Genomic DNA, 24,052 nt, shown 5'->3' on the forward strand with positions numbered 1-24,052 from the left:
TTTGTATGGCATCAGTAGGATCAGTAGCAGTAAGGAGATGGGATTAGCCGGCATCTTTAGCATCACTTCACGCTCCCATACACAAACGTGCGCTGCATTACCTGGAGACTCAGTGACCCTATATATGAGGGGTGAATTCTCAGTAACGTTTCTGTTTGGTGGATAATCTGCGCTCCATTGTTGCAGGCAATGCAAGAATTTGGAGCAATGTGCAAGGAGAGGGAGGTGGAGGTCGTCAGAGGAGTCCTTCCATATTGGCCCCGGAACTACTGTAAGATCTCCCTGGTACGTAGCATCGTCCGCGGTCTGACGCCGCCGCAATATTCTCATCTCCGTGTTATAACGTGAATGCAAAAACAAAATACTTTAATATTAGGATTTTCTTTTCTTATTTGTGCTTCCTCTGTTAGGGTATGTGCACAAGTTGCGGATTTTGCTGCGGATCCGCAGCGTTTCTGCATCTGCGGGTCCGCAGCAGTTTCCCATGAGTTTACAGTTCAATGTAAACCTATGGGAAACCGAAAACACTGTGCACATGCTGCGGAAAAAAATGCGCGGGAACGCAGCGGTTTACAATCCGCAGCATGTCACTTCTTTGTGCGGAATCACGGCGATTCTGCACACATAGGAATGCATTGATCCGCTTACTTCCTGCATGGGACTATGCCCACCATGCGGGAAGTAAGCGGATCATGTGCGGATGGTACCCGGGGTGGAGGAGAGGAGACTCTCCTACAGGCCCTGGGAACCATATTTGTGTAAAAAAAAAAAAAAAAAAGAATTAATGATATACTTACCTTCTGATGGCCCCTGAAGTTCTCCCGCCTCTCAGCGCTGCACGCGGCCGTCCGGTCGCAGGGTTGCTATGCGAGCAAGACCTGCGATGACGTTGCGGTCACATGACCGTGATGTCACGAAGGGCCTTCTGCATAGCATCTTTGGAACCAGACTACCGCGTGCAGCGCCGAGGAGATCGGGACTTCGGAGGGTGAGTATAACCATTTTTTTATTATTATTAACATTAGATCTTTTTTGCTATTGATGCTGCATATGCAGCATCAATAGTAAAACAAGTGCAGGAGTAAACCCGCAGTGGAAACCGCAAGACAAACCACGATAAATCTGCAGGGATAACCACAGCGGTTTTGCCCTGCAGATTTATAAAATCCGCTGCGGGAGAACCTGCGGAGGACCCTTCCTACGTGTGCACATAGCCTTATTCCTCCGGGAAGCTTATGAATACATTGATCCCTAGTTCTTCCCCTTTTACCATTTGTCTGATTCGGAGGACCTTACAAGATGTTTTCTGCCCTGATATGGACACTGTGGAATATGGCTACGGCAAGCTTATCATTACAGAGGCCAATTCCATATCCTTATACATCACACATTTCACATTCTGCCACCTTTATTTATTTATTTTTTTTTTTATATTTTACTCCATGCAATGTTTTTGGAACCCCCCCCACAGATCCTGAGAATGAAGGGGCTGCAGATCTGGGCCCCTTCATTGTTTTCCTCGACCTCCCAAGGCAGCGCTGCTCTCCAAGTGATTGCAGCCTCGCTTCTTTTCTTTGCAAAAATCAGTGGACGGGGAACTAGCACTACAGCGGCTGCCCTGGTACCTTTATTTTGGGATCAGTAGGGGTCCCTGAGCTTTGATTATTAATGGGGTCGATAAAATTGCACAGTGCCTTTTAAATAAAAGACAAAAAAAATCAACTTTACAATTTACTTCTCTCCATTTTTCAATAACTTAAGGATACCATATTTAGTTTTATGATTTATTGCTGGTCGCCTTGGTTACCGGCCACCTCTGCAGTTTCAGATGAAGTTAGAATGGAGTGAAGCACATATACGTTATATAGCAAAGAGCTTATGAGCGCTGCTCCTGAGGCTGCCGGATCAGTGGAGGTGGCTTCAGCTCCCCTGCCCCATCATGTCGCCAGTCCGACCCGTCACTTTTCAGAGCGGAGGTTGTCAGATGCAGCAGAGCTGATTATGTCTTTCATCATCTCTCCCATTTCTTTTCCTTCCCAGGATCATGATCGTCGGGTGCGGGAGGCGACGCAGCAAGCCTTCGAGCAGCTCGTTCTGAAAGTGAAGAAATATTTGGCTCCTTATTTAAAAAGTCTCATGGGGTTCTGGCTCCTCGCCCAGTGCGACACTTACTCACCCGCGGCCAGTGCAGCCAGAGCCGCCTTTGAAGCCGCTTTCCCTCCACACAAACAGCCGGAAGCCCTGGCCTTCTGCAAGGACGAGGTTCTGAATGTGAGTTTGGGTAACGTCCGGGGGTCACTGCCCCCAGTAACAAAATTCCGCTGTCGTAACCTTGTGTTAATGTGTTTGCATGGAGCAATGTGTCCACGGGGGAATAGACGATGGAGGCCAGAAAGTCATCCTACCATTTTCACAAGAACATGTTTTTACATTTGTTTCCTATTAAATCAGAATTAATTCATCGAGTTTTATGGGGGCGGCGGCGGACGATGAGGACTGAGATTGTGGTTTTGTTTTTTTTTTGCAAATATCACTAGATAGAAGTCACCAAGTTATTCCTCTTTAGTCCAGCAGTAAATATGACTTTCTACTAGTGTCCCTCTTGAGAACAACAGCTTACAAAATTGGAGTTTTCACCCAACTTTTCTATAGTCCTGAAGGGTACACCTGCTGAATTAAGAGATTAAAGGAGTATTCCCATCTCCAAGATCCTATCCCAATATGTAGTAGGTGTAGTAGTAATAATTAATAGCAAATATATCCAATTAGTAATGTAGTATAGTTCTTCTGATTTGCTATGTTGCTTACCCCGTATGCAGGGCATTGCCGCAGCTAAGATATCCATAGTTATGACCACTAACTGTCACTGTATGAGTTGTCATAACTGTGGATAACTAAGCTACTGTAATGCCCCGCACATGCGGTAAGCGACATAGTGAATCAGAAGAACTATACTACATTTCTAATTGGTGGTATTTGTTAAAATTATTACACCGATTGCATATTGGGATAGGATCTCGGAGATGTGAATACCCCTGTAATACATCCTTAGTGAGGCAGAACATGGTGGATTTATCATCCCAGGGGGCTTTAAAAACCATAAAACAGAGCGCTCATTGTCAAAACCTCCCCAGTCTGCTCTTCTGGTTGCTCTGCACGCTCGGTTGGATCCGGACAGCCCTTCATAACAGCTAAATTGCTCATTGTAAAATAAAAAAAAGTGTACTTACCTCCCGGAGCGGCGCCATTGCTTCGACGTCAGCGCTGTGGCAGGCATTCAGCAGCTTCTGTTTGGCTGCAGCGGTCACTTGAGACACAAAGGAGGAATGGCGTCAGTCCAGGTGGTAAATATCCACTGTTCAAAAAAAATAAAGGGAACACTTAAACAGCACAATGTAACTCCAAGTCACTCACTTCTGTGAAATCAGCCTGTTCAGTTATGGAGTAACTCCGATTGTGAATCAATTTATTCTTCTGTTGTGCAAATGGAACAGACATCAAGTAGAAATTATATGCAAATAGCAAGACAACCCCTATAAAGGAATGATTCTGCAGGGGGTGACCACAGACCATGTCTCTGTTCTCATCCTTTTTGGCTGTTGTTTTTGTCACTTTTGCATTTTGTCGTTGCTCTCTCCCCTAGAAGTATTGTTCAGTAGCAAGGGGCGGTGTCTACAACCCACAGACGTTGCTCAGGTAGTGCAGCTCATCCAGGATGGCACATCAATACGAGCTGTGACAAGAAGAGTAGTTATATCCGAAAAGAGTCAAAAAGACAGCGCCACAATGGATAGTGAAAAATAGCTTACATTTTATTCTGCGTCGTGCGGCGACGTTTCGGTCAGAAGACCTTTATCAAGCTGTCCATTGTAGCACTGTCTTTTTGACTCTTTTTGGATATGCAGTTTTATCTGGGATGGACCCCCCGATGTTGACATGCGCCCTTATGTCTGCAGAGACTTTGATCACAGGGTGCGGTTCAACTTCTCTTGTGTTGGAATTTAAGAAGGGTAGTTATGTCGGTCAGAACAGTGTCCAGAACATGGAGAAGATACCAGGAGACAGGCAAGTACATCAGGAGACATGGAGGGGGCCGTAGGAGGGCAACAACCCAGCAGCAGGACCACTACCTCCTTTGTGCAAGGAAAAACAGGAGGAGCACTGCCAGAGCCCTGCAATATGGCCTGGTTCCACTGGTGCTTTTTTTACAAACACCATTGATCGGCCGGCAGAACATTGATGGGTCCTGATTATTGTTCCATGTATACATGAAGCTCGTTTCATGATCGCATCCTATAGGGGGCTATGAATTGTTATTAGTTCATGCAAGTGGGGTCTGACCACCTGAACCCCCCACTGCTCGGACATAACCGTAATATACGCAGCTGCTTCATTACCTCCCATGGTGTTATATGGAGGAGCGGTGCCGCCGCATGTGTGCGACTATTCTGTATGAGTGTGCTGCTGGATCCATTAATGGGGGTCCAAGAATATGGACCCCAGCCAATCTCTATTAACCCTTCAATTTCACTTAGAGGAAAGGTGTATATGTATGAAGGTAGAAATAACACCCATAAAATGACCCACACCCATCCTAGTGTATTAAAGGGTTAATTCCTTCATTAAAACTTATCAGCTATTTAAAGTACAGGCGATAACTTGCTGCTGTTTGGGGGTCCTCCGTCGTCACGATGGGCCGGTGGCCGTTCATGTTCGTCCTCCTCTCCGTTCATTTGGAAAAACACCAGCGCCGTCCTCTGCTTTCTCCATCAGTAGCGTAGACTAGGAGCAGGGCAGCTCAGAGCCCCGTATTTGGGATCTATGGGGGGATGCAGCGCTCAGACCCTCACCGATCACAAAGCCAGCAAATATGTAACCCTTCAAAAACAATTCACTGAAAATGACACAAAATTCAGAAAGCTCACACTATGAGAAGTCGGCCAGGGAAGATGCATCTGGGATGACTAGTCTTAGGCAAGTGGCTTCTCCCTGTCCGTTTAGGGGAGAAGTCGCCAGGGATCTACGTGCGACTGGTCATTCAACACACTTCTCGCCCTCCAGTTTTTCATAGTATGTTTCTCCGACACACCGCAGGGTTTCATAACACATTGACGTCTGCTATATGGTGCATGCTGTCTGTGATTCAGGCAGTGCTCATCAGCTGTCAGGTTCCCTTTAAGTGGCACATGGTGCATGTTTTGCACTAAAGGGGTATTCACATCTCCAAGATCCTCTCCGAATATGTAGTAATAAAAATAACAAATATCTCCAATTAGAAATATAGTATAGTTCTCCTGATAAGCTATGTCACTTACCCCATATGCAGTGCATTGCAGTAGCTTAGATATCCATGGTTACGACCACTGTCATCTAACTCACTATATGAGTGGTCATAACCATGGATACCTAAGCTATTGCAATGCCCTGCACATGGGGTAAGCGACATAGCTTATCAGTAGTACTATACTGTATTTCTAATTGGAGGTATTTGCTAATATTATTACATATTGGGATAGGGCTTTGGAGATGGGAATGCCCCTTTGAGGCCGGACCCCTATGTCTCTGACATGGTAGTGATGATGTATTGTGGATAAACCTTCACGTAGTAATGCTGCGCTGTTCTCTTGCGTAGCCGCAGAATTTCCTGGCACCTTACTTGGGCCGAGTATAACGTACACATCTGTTGTTCCCCCTTCTTCGTACATCCTTATCTATCGAGGATAAAAATGTAAAACGTTTCCAAGCCTGAGATTCCACAAGGCCCCCACCCCGCCATCTGCTGTGGTTTGGCCTCCCGTAGATCAGACGCTCCAGGATGGAAAGCCACCAGTCTGCTTTCCATCGTCGTCCCCCTCCGTGGCTCCGCGCCAGTCCCTGCTGTTTTCAGCGTGGGGGTTCCTGTGTCGGCCCCGCTGTTTTGGCTGCCGCACCGGAACATGAGCTCGTCCTCCATGTTTGGGTCACGTCCCAGTATTTCATGTTCTAGAACATCCTGACAACTTCCAGTTTAGGTCAGAGTCGTCCTCTGCACCCATCTGATCTCTCAGCAGGGTGAGGTGACGGGTTTTGTGAGTTCTGGCCATTAACAATCATGGTGAAAACATATATATTGTTTTTTGGGGTGGATAGCTGACGGAGAACACATCCTGACAACTCTATACATCTTATGACCCTCAGGGGGTTGTCAGGGAGTGTAATTCTGGTTTCCTTTCCCACGTTGCTCTTGGATACTCTACATTGGTGGTCTCCATCCTGTAGATCTCGTGATGGTAAGGTCCAACATTGCGGTCATTGTGCAGCCGTGACAGGCGCTGATGCCACCGGATCAGGAAAGTCTCAGCTGTTCTCCAAAGGATTTTTATCAATTGATTGTAGATCGTCCATTGGAAAAGGTTTGTTCCCAGCAGTGAAAGTTACCACCTGTCTGTAAAATAAGTGACAGCTTTGCAGTTCTCGGAGGTTTGATGGCGGGACCACCTTCAACAGTCCTCCGCCCCAGCATTCGGACCCCGAGTACTGGGACCAGTCATAAATGTATCGCCTACTTTGTGCTGATGACGTTAAGCGTCGGGTATAACCTTTCAGTGGCTACAAATCTGCATTTCCTCTATAGTTTTTATATTTTCTATACATTTTGACACGTTGCCTTGCCATTTTGGTGTGCATTACCTTCTATTATGTTTTTTGGCAAAAATTTTCTGCTAATTTTTCTTACATTTTTGAGTAGTTTGATTTTATACAGACTTTTTTTTTTCTAAAATGCTACAGAATAAAACCTTGTTATACTGAAATTATGCTGGATTTGGAAATAGAACAACACAAACTCCCAAAACATCACAAAACCCCCAAACGCTGTGACTTTTCAAAGTTTAGCTAAAGACGACGACAACAACAACAACAGAAAAAAGCCTCCAAAAACCCAGAGAAATGTGATGGGAAGAGGCTTAATGTTATGAAGTCCAGAGACGAGTGACGCTGTCGTGGCCGTACTCTACACAATTCCCGTGTGACCCCAGAATTGTCTTATTGGGATGATGGACATTAGGTGGGGTCTGTGTTCTCATTCCTTCTGCTTTTTCCTTTATCAGGTTTTGCTCGATCATCTGCTGAAGGAAACGCCGGACTCGATAAGTGATCCGCAGTAAGTTTGCTTTTCTTATTTTATTTCTCCGTCTCAGTAAGAATTCTTTTACGGCCTCATCTTGCGGATTGGTTGTTGTCCAGAGTTGGGAACCCCACTGATCCTCAGAACAGAGCTCTGACGCACCCTCATTGGAATTACTCCATTCACCATTTTTAAGTTGCCAACTTTCCTTTCGAATAGGTAACAATTAAAAAAAAGGGTTTTCCGAAAATAGTAAGTTTTCCTCTATCTGTGCAGATGCAGGATAACTTACTGTTCTGACTGCTGGCCTCTACATCGATCCTCAAACAGGGCTCTGTAAGGTCTCACGTGAATGTTAGCGGAGGTTGAGCATTTTCCATCTTCATCTTCCATGGTGCCGCATTTGGCTTTCTCCAGCAGTCCTTGGTAATTTAAGTACCTAGTCTCGACCTCTACAGAGCCTCCTTCTTGGGATAGCTGGGGGTCCCATTGGACAAACCCTTAGCGATCAGAAAGTTATCCCTTACAGGGGATTACGTACAATCTTGGAACATGACCTTAAATTGATGACGTATATTTGCTATTATGCACCAGAGGATAGGATACGCCGTAATTATCTGATGGGTTGGGGTCCAGCTTCCGAGACACCACTTATCGTGTGCCTCATTTTGGAATATAAAGTAGCTGACCCCCAACTGCACATGGGAAGAGAAGCTGGGGACTGGTGGTGGTCTCACAATGGGTGTTAGAGAATCCAACCTTCTTAGGAAACACTGGGATCGTATAATCGTATTCCGATTTATCTTACAGGACGGTCCCACCTGAAGAACGAGAAGCAAAGTACTTCCGGGTCCTGACGTGTTCTCTGCTGGCGTTGAAGCGTCTCCTTTCCTTATTGCCCGAAAGTGAAAATATTACCCTACAAGACCGGATCTCCCACCTGCTGGCACAGGGCAAGTTCTGGAAATACAGCAAACACCAGTCACCAAATGTAAGAGGCTACCTGCACTTCAGATATAGTGGCCCCATATATGTGACGTAAACCTCCCCGGTGCACTGACACAGCAGTCAGTGCTGTATATACCGTATCAACCTTATCCTCCTCATTGATTTCATTGTTCCAAATCCTTCATGTTCAGTGATTTTGATTAACGCCACATAAAGTTTAGCTGGTTCAAGGAGGATTTTCCAGCTTACAACACAGCAAAGGGATCTCATGATTCGAAAGTTATCTGACCGAAAGGTACAATGTAATGACCATGTTTCACAGCCAGCATCTGCTTCTAACAGCAGCGACTGGAGCTAGCGCCAATTCTTGCTGTTTAACCACTTAAACGCTGCTTTCAGTCACTGATAGCGGCATTTTAATGGCCTGTGACCATGGCAAGCTGATGGGTTACCATGCCAGCTGCTGACGTCCCTCTTAGGTGCCTTCATTGTCTTCCTGGACAAGAGAATGATCTTTTACTATATACTGCAGTGCTCTGGATCTAAAAATTAGAGTAAAAGTAAAAAAACTTGTAAAAAAAAAAAAAAAAAAAATTGTAAGTTTTTAAATACTTCATAATTAAAAAAACAAAACTTATTTGGTATTGTTGTGTGCGGTAAAGTCCCATCTAACAAATTATTTAAACCGTTTATTAAACTTCAAAAAGGAAAAGAAAAATTAATTGAATTGCCGTTTTTGGACTCCATACTCCTCCCCAAAAAATACAATAAAAGATATCGGAACTTTGTATGTACCCCCCAAAAGTATCAATAATAATGTCAGCTCACGGCACAAAAACACAAGCCCTGACAAAAGCTCCATCGACATCACAATAAAAAAAGTCATGGGTCTCAAAAAATGGTGATTCAGTTATTTTTTTTTTTCTTTTGCAATCTTCAGAATCTTTTTTTTTTTTCTTTTACCTACTAATATATATATATATTTTTGATAAATTTACAATTAAACCTGTTCTTTGCTCCTCGTCATTACTTGTTTTTCCACCGGTGATTTGCCTTTCCCTCTTTTCTCTCTTTTGTTGTCTCCGGTGTTTCTTTCCTCCCCTTTTCCTATTGTGTTCGGTTTTTCTTTGAGGGGCTCTGTGCCTGAAAAAACCATGATTAGGCAAAAACTCATCAGTATAAACACATGCATTTTTCTCATTAAGTCTATAACCTTTTTCCAATTTCCAGAATTTTCTCTCTGCCAATTGTAGATGTTTCCCTCCTTGTAGTCTTCCATATCACGGTTCCATTTTCTACGTTTGGTATCTTCTAGTTCAAGCCGTAATTTGTCAATTTTAATCTTAAGGGACTCATAAAAACCACTCCACTGATTGTCCTTCATAAGACCCTTAATGTCCATTTCCAAAGTTAATAACTCAGAATCAAATTTCTTAATTTAAAAGAATAATATCAAGTCCATATTTGTTGGATATCATACTAAATTTAGCACAAAAGGTGGAATCATTATTCAAAAGGTTGGGACGGATATTTGAACGTAAACCCCTAGGTATTTTTTTCGCCTTGTAATATTCACTAAGGGTGACCAAATGTAATTGTGCAGTAGTTAATTTCCTCATAAAATTCTCATATTTCAGCTTCAAGTCATATAATGATGGAGTACTCAAAAAGGCAGCATTTGCTTCTTTCCCCATCTTCGCTGGTATACGCAAAAACGCCAGGTACAGACATATTGTTTTCCATAGTCCACAACAAACTACCAGAAAAAATAAAAAAATTTTGAAAAAAAAGACAAAAAAAAACAAAAAATACCAAAAATAGAACATTAGATGCAAATTTCCACAAAAAACATGTAAAGTGAAAAAAGGAACAGCATCAAAATACTACCTTAAATAACCGTGCAAAGCTTTCCAAACCACTGTTGTAGGTGGTCAAAATATAAAGGAAAAAAAGGAAAACAGCACAAACAAATGAAAAAATGTGGACTTTAATGCCTGAACGGCGTGGCAACGTTTCGGATGTGGTATCCTTTCTCAAGCAATGTATACATACAAATGTCAGGTTTTTATACAAACCACAGGTACAATTCATTAATAATAATATTACATCAATTTATCAAATAACTTCATACTGTGAAAGTGCCAAGTGAAATAAAAAAAATAAAAAAAAATATATATATATAGTTAAATCAATTATGGCAGATTTATATTTATTTTTAACCATTTCTTCCCACTTTTAATTTTTTTTTACCATTATATGGCAAAATGATGTCAGTGAAAAGTACAACTCGTCCCGCAAAAAACAAGCCCTCATACAGAAAATTTAAAAACGGGAAAATAAAAATCTTACGGCTGTTCATACAAGAGAAAAATAATGAAAGTACAAAAATGGAAAATCAGTGGGAATTTGAAGGGTCAATTTAAAGGTCAGAGCGGGGATAACGGCAGCCGTAGTGTGAGCCACTGTTGGACTTCTCTAGCAGCGGCTTATCTTCCATGAGCACAAAGGATCAGGCATGCTGAAAGCCATCTGCCCAGTACTATATAATATTCCTCTTTGGTTCTGTAGGTTCGCTCGGCTTTCTTTGAGCTGGTCTCAGCGTTCTGCCTTCATCTGCCATCTCTCATGAACGCTGAAGCGGCTCGCGTGTGCCCGACCGTCCTCCTGAGTATCGATGACGGCGATGCCGTGGTGTGCCCGGCTATCTGGGAGTCTGTCCTGTACACACTGACCACTATAGAGGTGAGCCGGCTCGGTAACGCTCCACATGTAACCAGGTACTGTAGATGTAGCAACGTGCAAATACTCGTCTTCATATCCACTACTTGTCTTTATCTAATCCAGAACTGCTGGGATCACGTCAGTGCCAAGAAGGGGGTCTTACCCAAGCTGTGGGTAGTGCTAAGAGAGGGCGGAAGAGGACTGGCCACTGTAATCTTCCCCAACCTGCTGCCGTTTATTAGTAAAGTCCCCAGTGAGACGACGCAGCCGCGGATGGACTTCTACAACACTTTATTCGACTCGTTAATACAAGGGTATGATATGGGCCCCTCAGGGTGCAGCCTATTCACACCTAACCTAAACGCTGCAGGGGTCTGCACCTAAAAGGGTTACAGCAATCTGCATTTCTTAAAAAAAAAAAATGGAATAAACAGAGCAGTTCCTTCTCTTTTTTTTTTAAACGCCGATTTGACACAGCTTTTATTATGCTTTTTGTTTGTTTGTTTTTTTGTAGTGGTTCTGAACTTAAAAATGCAATAATGATTTTTACATTTTTCAATTTCATCATAAAAGTCTATGTGGGGAAGAAATCACACCAACAAGGGCTGTGGAGTCGGTAAGCCAAACCTCAGACTCCTCAATTTCCATGACTCCGACTCCACCAAAATGGACTCCGACTCCACAGCCCTGACACCAACGAACACACAGTTCCACTGTGCGAATAAGTTTTCAACAAATCACATCCACTTTGCTTGAACTGTTTTCTGCACAAAAAAAGAAATGCATAAAAAAACAAATGTGAGAACATACGCCTAGGTGATCTTCCTACGCAGCTATTTTGGTGCTGGAAGTAAGCTGCATTTATCAGTCCAAGCAAAGTGGACCTGCTGTGGACTGGTGCATTTATTTATTTTTATTTTTCATAGGTATCTGAAAAAAAAAAATCATTTAAAATCGCAATCATCTATTTAAGTGCAGAATAGTTGCCTTTCCGCGCTGAAAAAATGTATTAAAAAATGTTTGGCCAAAACGGCACCAAAAAAAGGGAACAAAGCGTTAAAAAAAGCAATAAAGAGAGCAGATTGCTGTGGCTGATTTATCTGCGCACTCAATGAGCGCTGATCATCCATCTAAAAAGTCAATCAGTTCTCACTTCCATTTGAAAGTTGAAATCATTGTTTGATTTTTTTTTTTATGCCCATGTTCGTTTTTCCATATGGTTGATGTTATTTTTGCAGTACATCCCCTAATACAAACGAGAAAAGATGCCATCAATGATTAATGGGGTCACAGAAAGACCCACACTGTCTGTCCCACCACTTCAAAGCCTCGGCTGATATTGCCTGTGGCGTCTGAGGGATTACATGGCCTCGATTGTTCCCAGACATATTCTTCATTGCCAGCGTTAACGCATCAAACTAATTGTGCCATTTGTTATCACCAGCCTATCCAGTGAACGTGCCGTTGTCAGCCCCGCAGAATGTGCCGCCATACTGAGCGCTTACACAGACTGTCTGCGCTTCACTATGCAGGAGAACATGGGAGACGGCGAGGAGCACGTGAAGATTCGGCGGTCGCTCATCATTGACCAGGTATGGCGCTTTGTACCTACTAATTCTGAGACTTACGATTTTACCATTTTTCCTTGAGCGCCCTGATAGGCTACAGACAGCATTGGGGTCTTCTCTAAGCACTCCGGACTTACTTGAGTCGGGTTACTCCAGTCGTGTCATTGGGGAACTTAGTGACCCAGTTGTAGAGAGGAGACCCCTTCAATTCTTCTGCAGTAAGTCTTGACTTTCTCAATATTGTAGGTAAACAGTGATCAGATAGTCCTCTGATCTGGGACTGTGGGGGCAGGAGTTTGGATGTAGAATATTCTCTCTTAAGGGGGCTTTTCCATCTCTAGTAAGTGAAGACGTACCTCTAGCGTGTGTGCCATCACGTGCTTGTCGCCTGAGCAAAGTACATTTTAGTTAACGGATCTTGGAATAATAATACTTTCCACAATTTAATGTGTTAAAGTGTTCCTATGCTGAGATAATCTCATAAATGTTCCCCTGCTGTCTACTGTCTGTGTCATTTGCAGTGTCTGACCCTGCAGAACTGCTCTAGTTAATGGTTGGCACATATGCTTTCTGCCCACTGGCCAATAGCTATAATAGAGTATACAGACAACACAGCAGGGGCTTACAGCTGCTTCTTTCTGTGAGATAACCTATTTCTCTGCCTGTTTTACCACAGGAGCGAGTGTTTATGTCTCATCTCCCGCCATGTGAGCTCATCATAAATCAAGTTCGTGAATTACAAACTCCGTGTCAGCCATAGCTTCTAACTCTTTGACTTGATTTATGGTGATCTCAGACGACTGGAGAAGCGCAGAAACACTCACTCCTGTGATAAAACAGCCAGGGAAGTTTGCTATCTCACAAAAAGAAGCTGCTTTGAGCCCCCACTGTGCTGTCTGTATACTCTTATGCTTCTTCCCCTGGCCAGGAGCTGTGTCTTGGTTCATTAGAGCCAGAAGTGTATTGCTGTTGTGTTGTAACATGGACATGGGGCATATTTAGCTTTGGCTTAAATCCCCCATAGAAATGCAGTTGAACCCAACATGATTGTTATTTCTAAGGTTGTGGATTTGTTTAACCCTTCCAGGCTGCCTTAGTTGCGATGCGCATACTTGCGGCCACACTCTGCCTAGATGGGCGCAGCAAGTGCAAGTGTATTGAGTGATGCTGGAAACCGTCTAGTTGGATTGTGGCTGGTAGTATGTATATCGCTTACTTGCGGTCACATGACTGCCTTCTCCCAGTGCCAGCTTTGTTTCAGAGTTTTTGGCACTCCTCAGTCCAGGGAGGGGTTCTGGTTGGGCCATCTGAGATATTAAAGAAGCTCTCCTCCTCCCACCAAAGTTTTTATCCTTAATATATTGCAATCATCATATTATATGGCACTGTGTACTTACAATTGCTCATTTCTCCATCGCCTCTCATTGGGGGACACAGGAACCATGGGTGTATGCTGCTGCCACTAGGAGGCTGACACTATGCAAATAAAAAAGTTAGCTCCTCCTCTGCAGTGTACACCCCACCGACAGGAAGTAGGATATTCAGTTTAGCTTAGTGTCAGTAGGAGGTGGACACGGGTCTTTCATTAGACCCTTATCTACCTCAATGTGCGTCGTTCCTTTTCAGGTACCACGGAGGGATACAGGGTGAACAGTCACACCTGTAGTCCCACAAAGCGGACTATGAGTACGGCGTGTACTGCCACCCCGTATCCTCATACGTCTAGTCGGCAGGACCCCAGCCCCTAACACAGAAGCGTGTTCAGGTGATTCGTACCGGGCCTGCCTCCGTCTCCCACCCACTCGCCCACCAGAGCCTGTCGGTCTGAGGAGACGAGGACGTCCCACATCGCAGGATTTCGGACGTCTGATTCATGCTGGACGGGAAGGTACTTTTCTTTCTTCCCAGGGTCTGGCGAAGTCAGGATGAAGATAAGAAGATGAGAAGACAAGAAGAAATATAGGTCCTGGCTTTTCTCTTTATTTCATACCTGCGGCCCCCCCTTAAGCTATCTGTTCTGAACCTTTACGGAGGTTTTTAGTTTCGGCAGCCTTCCTTGCCTTTTCCGGCAGTAGTGGGGGCACCGGGTATCCCACCGCTGCGTTTTGAGGCCTCCGCGCCGCACTTTCCCCCATCCCGGCGGTCATTTGCCACAAATCTAGGTCCCGGCTTTTCTCGGGCCTAGTTACAGCACTGGCTCCGCCCCCCATCCTCTCAACATCTGGGCGGGCTTTTCTCCCGCCCGACTCTGTCTATACCCATTCCTGTGCAGGGCGACTAGCTCCGCCCACTACTCCCAGCCTCCCCATTCGGCCTGGGATCGCCGCCATCTTGCTGGAGAGCGCTCTCCTCCGCACCTGGTGGCTATTCCTGCTCCCCCCTCCGATCTGAGAGCGGGTCCCTTCACACCAGCATGCGTCTTCCCGGCCGGGTTCCCCGCCTCTATCTTCCTGCTGGGGCCCTGGACCTGTGCCCTGATGCCTCTGCATCCCTCCTGTTCCCCTAACCTTCTGACATTCTTTATAGCTATGCTTACCATGCCTAATCCGATAGGGGAGCGTTCTTCTCATCCTTTTATGCAAGCCGGTCACTGGTGGGATTATATTCCATCGTGCAATCAGTGAGTCACTAGTGTATCCGTACTCTAGATCTGGGCAGCCACTGGTGTAGTACGTAATAGTACTCTGGAGCCGTGCAATCTCCGGCGTAGTAGTACTCTAGAACCGTACAGTCACTGGCTCAATACGTAACAGTACTTCATAGCCGTGCAGTTAAAGGTTTATCAGTACTCTAGAGCTATGCAGTCACCGGCGTAATATGTAGTAGTACTCTAGACCCGTGCAGTCACCGGCGTAATACGTAATAGTACTCCGGAGCCGCACAATCACTTGCGTAGTGGCACTCTAGAGCCGCGCAATCACTGGCGTAGCAGCACTTTAGAGCCTTACAGTCACTGGCATAGTAGTACTAGAGCCGTGCAGTCACCGGTGTTAAGTGCTCTAGAGCCGTGCAGTTTCTAGCGGTGGTATGGCAGTATGCCCTAGGCGGCCGTCATCTGTGCCACTGTCCGCCCTGACCTTCCACAGGGAGATGGACCATTATGAAACCTGCCATATGGCGTTCAGTTCGCAGAAGGTTTCAGTGGCACTTTTCTCCTTGGAGTCTTTCCGTTTTGTCACACTGCTGTTGCGATTTCTGCTATCGCAGACCTGTGCCTTCATTTTCAGCAGTGCGAGCCTTGGCTATTTCTCTCCACACAGGGTTGCTAGAGCCCTGGCATATCTCCTGCTCTCAGGCACTCGCCCTCCATCTCCCTGCAGCCTCCACCGGATGCAACCATTACACTGCTCTAAGCAGAGAGGGGAGCTGCTCCTACCCACTTCACGACTGCAGTGTTCGGACCTAACTTCCAGCTGGTTAAGAGTCCGTATTTCCCAGCAACGTCTGCTGTGGCTCAGTTGATAAAGAATCTGGCCACATATCGCAGGTGCAGAGGTTTGAACTCAGGTGCACAGCAGAGAGTAGAGTTTAGTCTCCCTGTTGTCAAGCCTACTGTTCTACCTTCAGGAGAACGAGCACAGCAGGACATACTTCAAGACAGACTCCGTGCTGCGGCTTACTACACAGAAGCTGTTATTCTGCCTAATGCCATCAGGTATCATGACCTAGACCGCAACACAGAATCAACTCTCTCCTATACCCTTCTCCAGGGCTCTCTCCATGCTGATTTAGTCGCAGGATATCGAGAGCCGACCGGAGCTGTACTCTATCTGCCATAGTCGCAGGATATCGAGAGCCGATCGCAGCTGTACTCTATCTGCCATAGTCGCAGGATATTGAGAGCCGATCGCAGCAGTACTCAATCTGCCATAGTCACAGAATACTGAGAGCCGATCGCAGCAGTATTCTTTCCGCCATCCTGGTTTCACACGCACCACCTTCCAGGTACACTACGGTATTTGACACTGTCATATCTTCAGCGGATCAGACGTGTCCCGGATTGACCACTGCAGTGGTACTGGCGTTCTGTACTATATTCAGGTAAGTCAGACGCACTCTCCTATTCCTACCGTACGGTTGCAGCAGCACTCTGTCCGCTATCCAGATTTTAGATGTCATCTTCCAGACACATTTAGTCAATACCTGCCGTCTTTCCAGTGGTTTAGATGTGCCCGAGATCGATAGCTACATGGGTCCTGATCTTTTGCCCCAGTCAGCTATACAGAAGATCTACCACGTACCATAGGGTGGATCTCGGTGCCACAGGGTGGACCTCAGTGGCAGCATAAGTGACCAGTCCATTTTCAGGTAGGTCGGACACGCCGGTGTCAGGTACCGACCGGTTGCAATTTTCTCTTCACGCACTGGGCCTTAATTGCGTGTTGCACTCTGGAGGCCTTTCCTCTCCGTCTGGTTATTTGGGCCTACCACTAACTATAGGTCTATCTGCACTATCCAGTGCGTTATTCCTATCATATGTGATTACAGTATTATATGGTCTGGCTGTCTTTCGGAGTCAGAGCCCGTATAATGCCTTGACTCATGATGTTCGCTGCACTGTTCTAGAGGTCTTTGAGTTACCTCAATACAGAGCTTCCTACTTATGTGTCAGTACTTACCTCTTCTTTCTTACAGACACTGGATCAAACCTCGAGCATCTCCGTGTTTTTATTTCCGACCGAGGCAGGAACAGGTTCTTCCACCTCTGATAAGAATTGGATCCTACTCTGTGCAAGCATCGTCCAGTGTAGAAGGCTGCTCCACGCCTGGATCCAATAATGGGGTTTTGGGGATAATACGTTCCTTCAGCAGGATTCGTATCCTTTTCACTGTTATCCTCGTTTGTGTGGTGTCTTAAACTTAGGTAAGTAGATCACCACACTACAATCCTCTCCCCGTTCCAGAGGGTCCGGGACGGATAGGGTCACCCATGTCGTCATAGGTAAGGATCTTCCCTTTGGCAGTCTGATCTTTTTCTGGGGCCTATGTACCCCTTCCTAGGGCCAACTTTCCATGGAATGACAGACTCCAGGTTTTCCATGGACTCTCCTCCTTTGACGGCTCATATCCGATTGTGCCTATCATTGCCCATCTTGTCAACATTTTCTAAAGTCCCTGTTAACCATCTTCATCCCTGTACGCTTAAGTTTAGCTTCCTGATAGATCTGAGTCCGCGGAGTCGTCTGGTAGTCTCCTTTCTATCTACTTTGATGGGCAAGAGATGGTCTTTTCAAACGATTCTCCCTTTCTTAGTCGTTTTGTTGATGTAGCAGAATCTACAATGCTGGGTTGAGATCCAGGATTTCACCCGAAGTCCCCTTCAGTACGTCCTCAGCGTTTTTGCTCTAGCAAGTCCCCAGTACCCTATTCTCAAGTCCTTTCTTGTCATTTCAATGTAATAGTTTTCTCTGGGTTTTCTTTTGGAATCCTTAACCCAGCCGTTCCAAAGAGGGAACCGGCTCGGTTTCCTATAATTCCTCCCTCTTGACCCTACTGTGAACTGGACCTCTTCTCTGTCTTTGGACCCTCCGTTTTCCAGATTTTCCACCGATACAGTCTTCCTCTCCCAGAGAGAGCATCTCTCTAGGATACCTACGGCGGACCAATAACCCATGGCAAAGTCGACCATTGAAGTGTCCGCCGTTACATTGTGCCCTGCCTTTGTTTCCACCTGGGCAGCAAAGTTTATAGACGCATGGGCTAAGCTGCTCCATCAGGGCACCCTTCATGGAGTCCCATCGGAGGAAATCGCTGTCCTTGCGGACTAATTTAGTCTTGCAGGGAATTACATGGAATCCGCCCCGGCGGATGCCGGCGCAGGTGCTGCTTGGACATCCAGCAGTATCGTGCCAATCCGAAGGTCCATTTTGCTTAAGGCATGGCAGGACTTATCCTCTAGAAAGTCCCTCGCCAGCTTGCCTTCCAAGGTTTTCCGTCAGTTTGGCTCCAACTTGAACCAATTATTAAAGAGGTTTTCGGAAGGACGAGTTCTCTTCTTCCTCAAACTAAACCTCGTTGTTCTCCTGGGTCCGCGTGTGCTTTCCTTTATTTTATGAAAGTTTTTATCCAGGTCCTCTTTTTTTCTTCAAGACATCGGACATTCCTGCTTTTTTGTGAGGGGCGGACCTTTTTCGTTTTTACTTCTTTTCAGGCTCTCAACCTCTTCCAGAGTCTGTGTCATCAGTTTTGTACATTCTGTGATTCACAGGTTCAGTGCTCTGCCCTTACCTTGCCCAGGTTCTCCATGGCTCTGTCCATCATTCTCGATTCCCTTCCTTTCGTCCTGCTTGGACTCATCCTTCGTAGCGTTCGCTCATCACGCTACCGGGTCAGGGCGAGGTGCATCTTTCCAGCTAAGGCCGCCCCTCCCCCTTTTCAGTATACGGGCTCGGCGTAGAGAGGCCCTCCGGCCTCCAAATCAGCGTATACCCGCAAAATCCAGTCAGCAATGTTTAGATTTCCAGAGCAGAGCTCCTCCTTCCTGGTTTAAGGCGCACTCTACCCGGGCAGTGGGCGCCTCCCGGCAGTGCACATATAGGGCCTCTGCCTTGCACCTCTACAGACCGATGTTCGGTCCTCCACATATTCGCGAAATTTCCATGCCTAGCTTAGGCGTATGCCGGCTTAGGTAGGAAGACCTTGCAGGCGACGGTGGTCAGTTCCTCTGACCTAGTTTGGAGTTGTCTGTTTTCCCACCCCAGGGACTGCTTTGGGACGTCCCATGGTTCCTGTGTCCCCCAATGAGAGGCGATGGAGAAAACAGGATTTTTGGTTGCTTACCGTAAAATCTGTTTCTCGGAGCCTTCATTGGGGGACACAGCTCCCTCCCAAGTTGAACAGCTCTGTTTATTGTGTTATACTGTTAACGTTTGAGTTCTTTGAACATTCTTTGTGTTCCAAACTGTTGATCTGTAGAGCGCTGCGGAACTTGTTGGCGCTATATGAATAAAGTTTATTATTATATTATTCTTTCTCTTTTACACGTTGCTTTCTCCTACTGCTTTCTCACTAACTGAATATCCTACTTCCTGTCGGTAGGGTGTACACTGCAGAGGAGGAGCTAACTTTTTTTATTTGCATAGTGTCAGCCTCCTAGTGGCAGCAGCATACACCCATGGTTCCTGTGTCCCCCAATGAAAGCTCCGAGAAACAGATTTTACGGTAAGCAACCAAAAATCCTGTTTTTGCCTTTCTACTTAGCTAATTCTTCTCTTTTCTCTGCTCTATGTTGAAACAGGAAGTCTCTTATCCCTGCATTAATCATTCCCCTCTTTAATTCCTGACCCAGCTGCTCCCTCCTCCCTCTGCCATAGGGTTTTGCAGTGACTCATGACTCATGCATGGAAAATTGACCTCCTGTTTCTACATAGATCTTAGAAGGATTCAGCTAGTCGGTTTTTAATCATGTGATGTTATAGCCCTAATGGAAAAGAGAACAATTATCTGGGTAGAAAGTCATAATGAGCAATTGTAAGTGCACAGTGCTGTATAATATGATGGCTGCAATATACTAAGAGGATAATTGAGAAGGAGTGCTCCTCCGGTTAACATACCTGGGTTGTTACGTGTCTTATTTTTCTTCCCCAGTTGATTCCACTTATCGATTCCTCATTGAAAGATCCAAAACTACAGAGCAGTCCACTGTTCGGCCACGTGGAGGAGACAGTCCATACTTGGGAAAAGAAAGCTGGAGGCCAAGAGCCTGGAGAAGGTGTTTCCGAGGCTTATTCCACCATGCTGTCCTCATTTTGGGAGAGTTTGGAGCGGGTCTGTGTCGCTCACGTGGACGTCACAGAGGCCAAAGAGCAGGAACTGGCCGGGGTGTCGGGTCTTCTACAAATCATGCAGAACCCAAATTGTTCCCCGAAGGCAACAAAAAAGAAAAAAGCCAAAATCAGATTTTCGGACGAAGAAGACAATGAGAAAGATGGAGTTCATCTGGATCATTCGCCTGTGCAGTCTCCCACAGCTCCAGCCTTCCCGGACAGAGGCGTGAGTGCCCATAGACAGAAGCGTCTGCAGGACTTGGTCTGTAAGCTGGCCGAGCTCAGCATGGTGTACATCGCTGAGCAGGGATCCAACCGGCACCTGCGCTTCCTGGCCGCTCTCCTCAGTGCTTTCTCCTCCTTACGGGTATTTCATGTGCTCCTAGAGCAAAATGGTGAAGGCGACACCAAGCTGAATCTTGGAAATCCAGCTGTGGAGTTCTTGCATCAGAAATTAACAATTTGGTTACGAGAAGGCACCCGGGAAGATGCGGACTTCCTAGTAGACATCCTGTATAGTGTTCTGAACTGTTGCCCCGAGACTTTGGAGAGAAAACGTCTGTTGGATGGTCTAGTGCAGGTAAGAGGTGCGAGCTGCAGGATTGTTACTGCATGTACCACCGTCGTTCTCTTTACCGTTAGCCAGAATTTGGCTGTCGCTACACCGTGACTTTGGCGGTGACACGTTGCCCTGCCAAAGATTGCAATATGGCGGTGCCGTATCGTAACACACTGAAGGTAAGTGAGGATGATTTGCAACCACGATATCCAAGTCTCGTGAAATCCAACAGGTTAAATTGTGTTATGCTGCCACATAGCATCACCGTACCGCCATCTTTGGCAGCACATCACTTGTCACACAATTCGATAGAAATCCTTTGGTCAAAAACGTTAGATGTTCATAAAGTCTAAAAATCTGTCATTTTACTCCACTCCATTACTTCTATGTGGCTGCAAAAAAAAAAGTGTTCGGCAGATGTTCTGCCTATTAGTGTGGGTCCCAGCAGTCAGACCCCCACCCATCTATAAGTTATCGCCCAGCCCGACTTATCCTCACTGCACAGCCCCTTTTAATACAAAGTCTTCATGTCACAAAGGTAAAATGTATATATTCCGTAGAATCCAGGCAGATTAATAATACATCCCTCATTGTTCTCTCTTATAGATGGATTTTCAGTGGCATGTTTTCCGTTACATCATTCAGAAGGTGAGTTACTTGTGGTTTTCATTAATCGTTTCTTTCGATACATATATGCATATACGTTATAATTGTATATCTAGGTGTGTGCTGGGCTGGAGAATAGTCACTGGTGCCATGTAGGCTACTGCAGACATCAGTCCCTAATCTCAGGGAAGCTTCTCCTCCCCTATCACAGCGCACACTCCCAGGCCCAGGTACTTAAAAATGTAAGTAACAGGGTATGTGAGAGAAAAACCAACAAACAATGGCGATGTCCTCTGCCAACATGGGGAGAGCTGGTAAACTCCGCACAGATGGGGATTTCTGGGTTCCAAACCATTTACTCCATGTTAGCCACATTGAGGCTTGTTGTATATAGCACAAATAAAAATCATTCAGCTGCCAAGTTTTTGTTATCTATGTCTTCATCACATCCAGCAGTCGGTCATGGATTTTTTTTATTTTTTTTTTTTAGTGAAGGTCTCCCAGCTGGAGTCCTTTTTTTATTTAATATATGACTTCTTTAATACGAGACCCCCAGCTAATTTTGCTACCGGATCATTTTGCCCGGTGTTCGATGTAGATAAAAAAAAAAATAGCGATCATCCTCTTCATCCCTGATCACCTCTGTTCCTGGAGCAAGCGATTTCATAGCTCTGTTTATTACGTCCACTGTTTGATAAGCGTTGCACGAAGCCGATCAGAAGTAGAGGAAAGCTGCCCTTTCCTTTTCGCAGTCGGTCAGGTCATCGGGGTCTTGCTTTTTGGCAGAAATATTGTTGACCCCCGGTGTTCTTTTCATCTTTCAGGCTTGTTCAGATTCTGCAAAACACTCGTTGATCTGTGACTGGCTGAAAGGCGATATTCTGGGTGACAAACTGATCTCTCTGGCGAGTGATCTGTGCAGCACAGGGTTAATAGATCAGACGAGGCAACAGGAGCCGGACTTCAGCGATAAGTGGGCTCTGCTCAGTCTGGTGCTGTCTGAGAACGTCAAGAACGGTGAGTGAGACCCTCACAGCTTCTCAGCCTTGCTATTAAATATCCCAGATAATCCATGGTATGAGACTACTGGGCTTCCCTTGCTTGTCCCTTCCCCTCGCTTGTCCCTTCCCCTCGCTTGTCCCTTCCCCTCGCTTGTCCCTTCCCCTCGCTTGTCCCTTCCCCTCGCTTGTCCCTTCCCCTCGCTTGTCCCTTCCCCTCGCTTGTCCCTTCCCCTCGCTTGTCCCTTCCCCTCGCTTGTCCCTTCCCCTCGCTTGTCCCTTCCCCTCGCTTGTCCCTTCCCCTCGCTTGTCCCTTCCCCTCGCTTGTCCCTTCCCCTCGCCTGCCCCTTGGCCTCGCCTGCCCCTTGGCCTCGCCTGCCCCTTGGCCTCGCCTGCCCCTTGCCCTCGCCTGCCCCTTGCCCTCGCCTGCCCCTTGCCTGCCCCTTGGCCTCGCCTGCCCCTTGGCCTCGCCTGCCCCTTGCCCTCGCCTGCCCCTTGCCCTCGCCTGCCCCTTGCCCTCGCCTGCCCCTTGCCCTCGCCTGCCCCTTGCCCTCGCCTGCCCCTTGCCCTCGCCTGCCCCTTCCCCTCGCCTGCCCTTCAGTAATATTTGTGTAATTTCTCTCCAGAGTCTTTGATTGCAGAGGTTTATGTAGAGAAGATAATCGATAAGCTCCACTGGGCGCTGGCACGAGCCAAAGACCTCTCTGAGGCCGGCGATATTGAGCAGTCTGTGTCCTTCATCTGCGACGTGGCTTCCAACTTCTTCAGTTCTGTAAAAGACTGTTTGCAGATGCCATCAGCCGAGGACCTGCTTCTCGTCATTTTCCAGCTTTGTGCCCAACCCTCCGACACCACCCATTTATCAGGTAGCCCCACTATGGTTGTCATTTCTATTTTTCCATTTGCTTTTATATATCCAACTTACTGTAGGTTGGCACTTCTAGTTCAATTTTTTTTTTTTTGTACAAAGAACAATAAGTCCCTGCTGATGCTTCCTTGGTTCCCCGTCGGTTTTGTTTCCCAGGGTCCCATGATAGCACAGCCTGACCCCACACATGACCACTGCAGCCCATCACTATACAGCTAAAGGCAATGAATGGCCGCAGCGATCATCTGGACTTCACTGGCACATGTCAACCAGTAGGAAAGTCGGCACTGGAGAACGGATAGTATTACTCCTTTAGGAGTTTACTAGTGATGAGCACCGTGCTGGGATAAGGTGTTATCTGAGCATGCTCGCGTTCTAATAGAGTGTCTTCGAACACTGTTCGAGTCCCCGCGGCTGCATGTCTCATGGCTGTTCAACAACCGCAACACATGCAGGGATTACATGTTTATTAGGCAATCTGTGCATGTGATGTGGCTGTCGAACAGAGGCGAGACATACAGCCGCGATGACTAGAACATGGCATTCGAGCACGCCAAAGTCACTCGGTTAGCACGCGAGCATGCTCGGATAACACCTTACCTGAGCGCGCTCATCACTGGAGTTTACCTAATCCAAAATTGATTGATGTTAATTAAAAGCTAAACCAAGCTCTCTTTGTAAATTATTGAAATTGCAAAGTGCTTGTCAAAAAACAAACAACTTTGCAATTTGCCTCTTACTAAAAATCCTCTCCATTCAGAAGAACAAAGGGATTGTTGTTTTATCGGCAGGAGATGGCTAATTCTTCTCTTTTCTTGAGATCTGGTCTCCCCAGGATTCGATCACCCAACCTGTATCATTAGAGGCAGGAGCGAAAGCTTGTTTATGGCTCGTTGTCTAGGTTACTGCCCAC

The 24,052-nt window shown here is 46.1% G+C and overlaps 1 protein-coding gene across 2 annotated transcripts in view; it reads left to right on the plus strand.

Annotated features, from left to right (window-relative positions):
• The window catches only part of LTN1 (listerin E3 ubiquitin protein ligase 1), a 65,905-nt gene that overhangs the window by 4,452 nt on the left and 37,401 nt on the right, over positions 1-24,052 (plus strand). For both annotated transcript variants that reach the window (XM_077293996.1, XM_077293995.1), the window contains exons 3-13: positions 187-285; positions 2,041-2,271; positions 7,089-7,141; positions 7,916-8,096; positions 10,622-10,795; positions 10,898-11,088; positions 12,219-12,366; positions 19,930-20,688; positions 21,274-21,315; positions 22,098-22,290; positions 22,898-23,137. In XM_077293996.1, the coding sequence (XP_077150111.1) occupies positions 187-285; positions 2,041-2,271; positions 7,089-7,141; positions 7,916-8,096; positions 10,622-10,795; positions 10,898-11,088; positions 12,219-12,366; positions 19,930-20,688; positions 21,274-21,315; positions 22,098-22,290; positions 22,898-23,137 (2,311 nt within the window). The remainder of the gene's footprint in view (positions 1-186; positions 286-2,040; positions 2,272-7,088; positions 7,142-7,915; positions 8,097-10,621; positions 10,796-10,897; positions 11,089-12,218; positions 12,367-19,929; positions 20,689-21,273; positions 21,316-22,097; positions 22,291-22,897; positions 23,138-24,052) is intronic.

This window comes from Ranitomeya variabilis, chromosome 3, assembly GCF_051348905.1.
Source record: "Ranitomeya variabilis isolate aRanVar5 chromosome 3, aRanVar5.hap1, whole genome shotgun sequence".
NCBI classification, from domain to species: Eukaryota; Metazoa; Chordata; class Amphibia; order Anura; family Dendrobatidae; genus Ranitomeya; species Ranitomeya variabilis.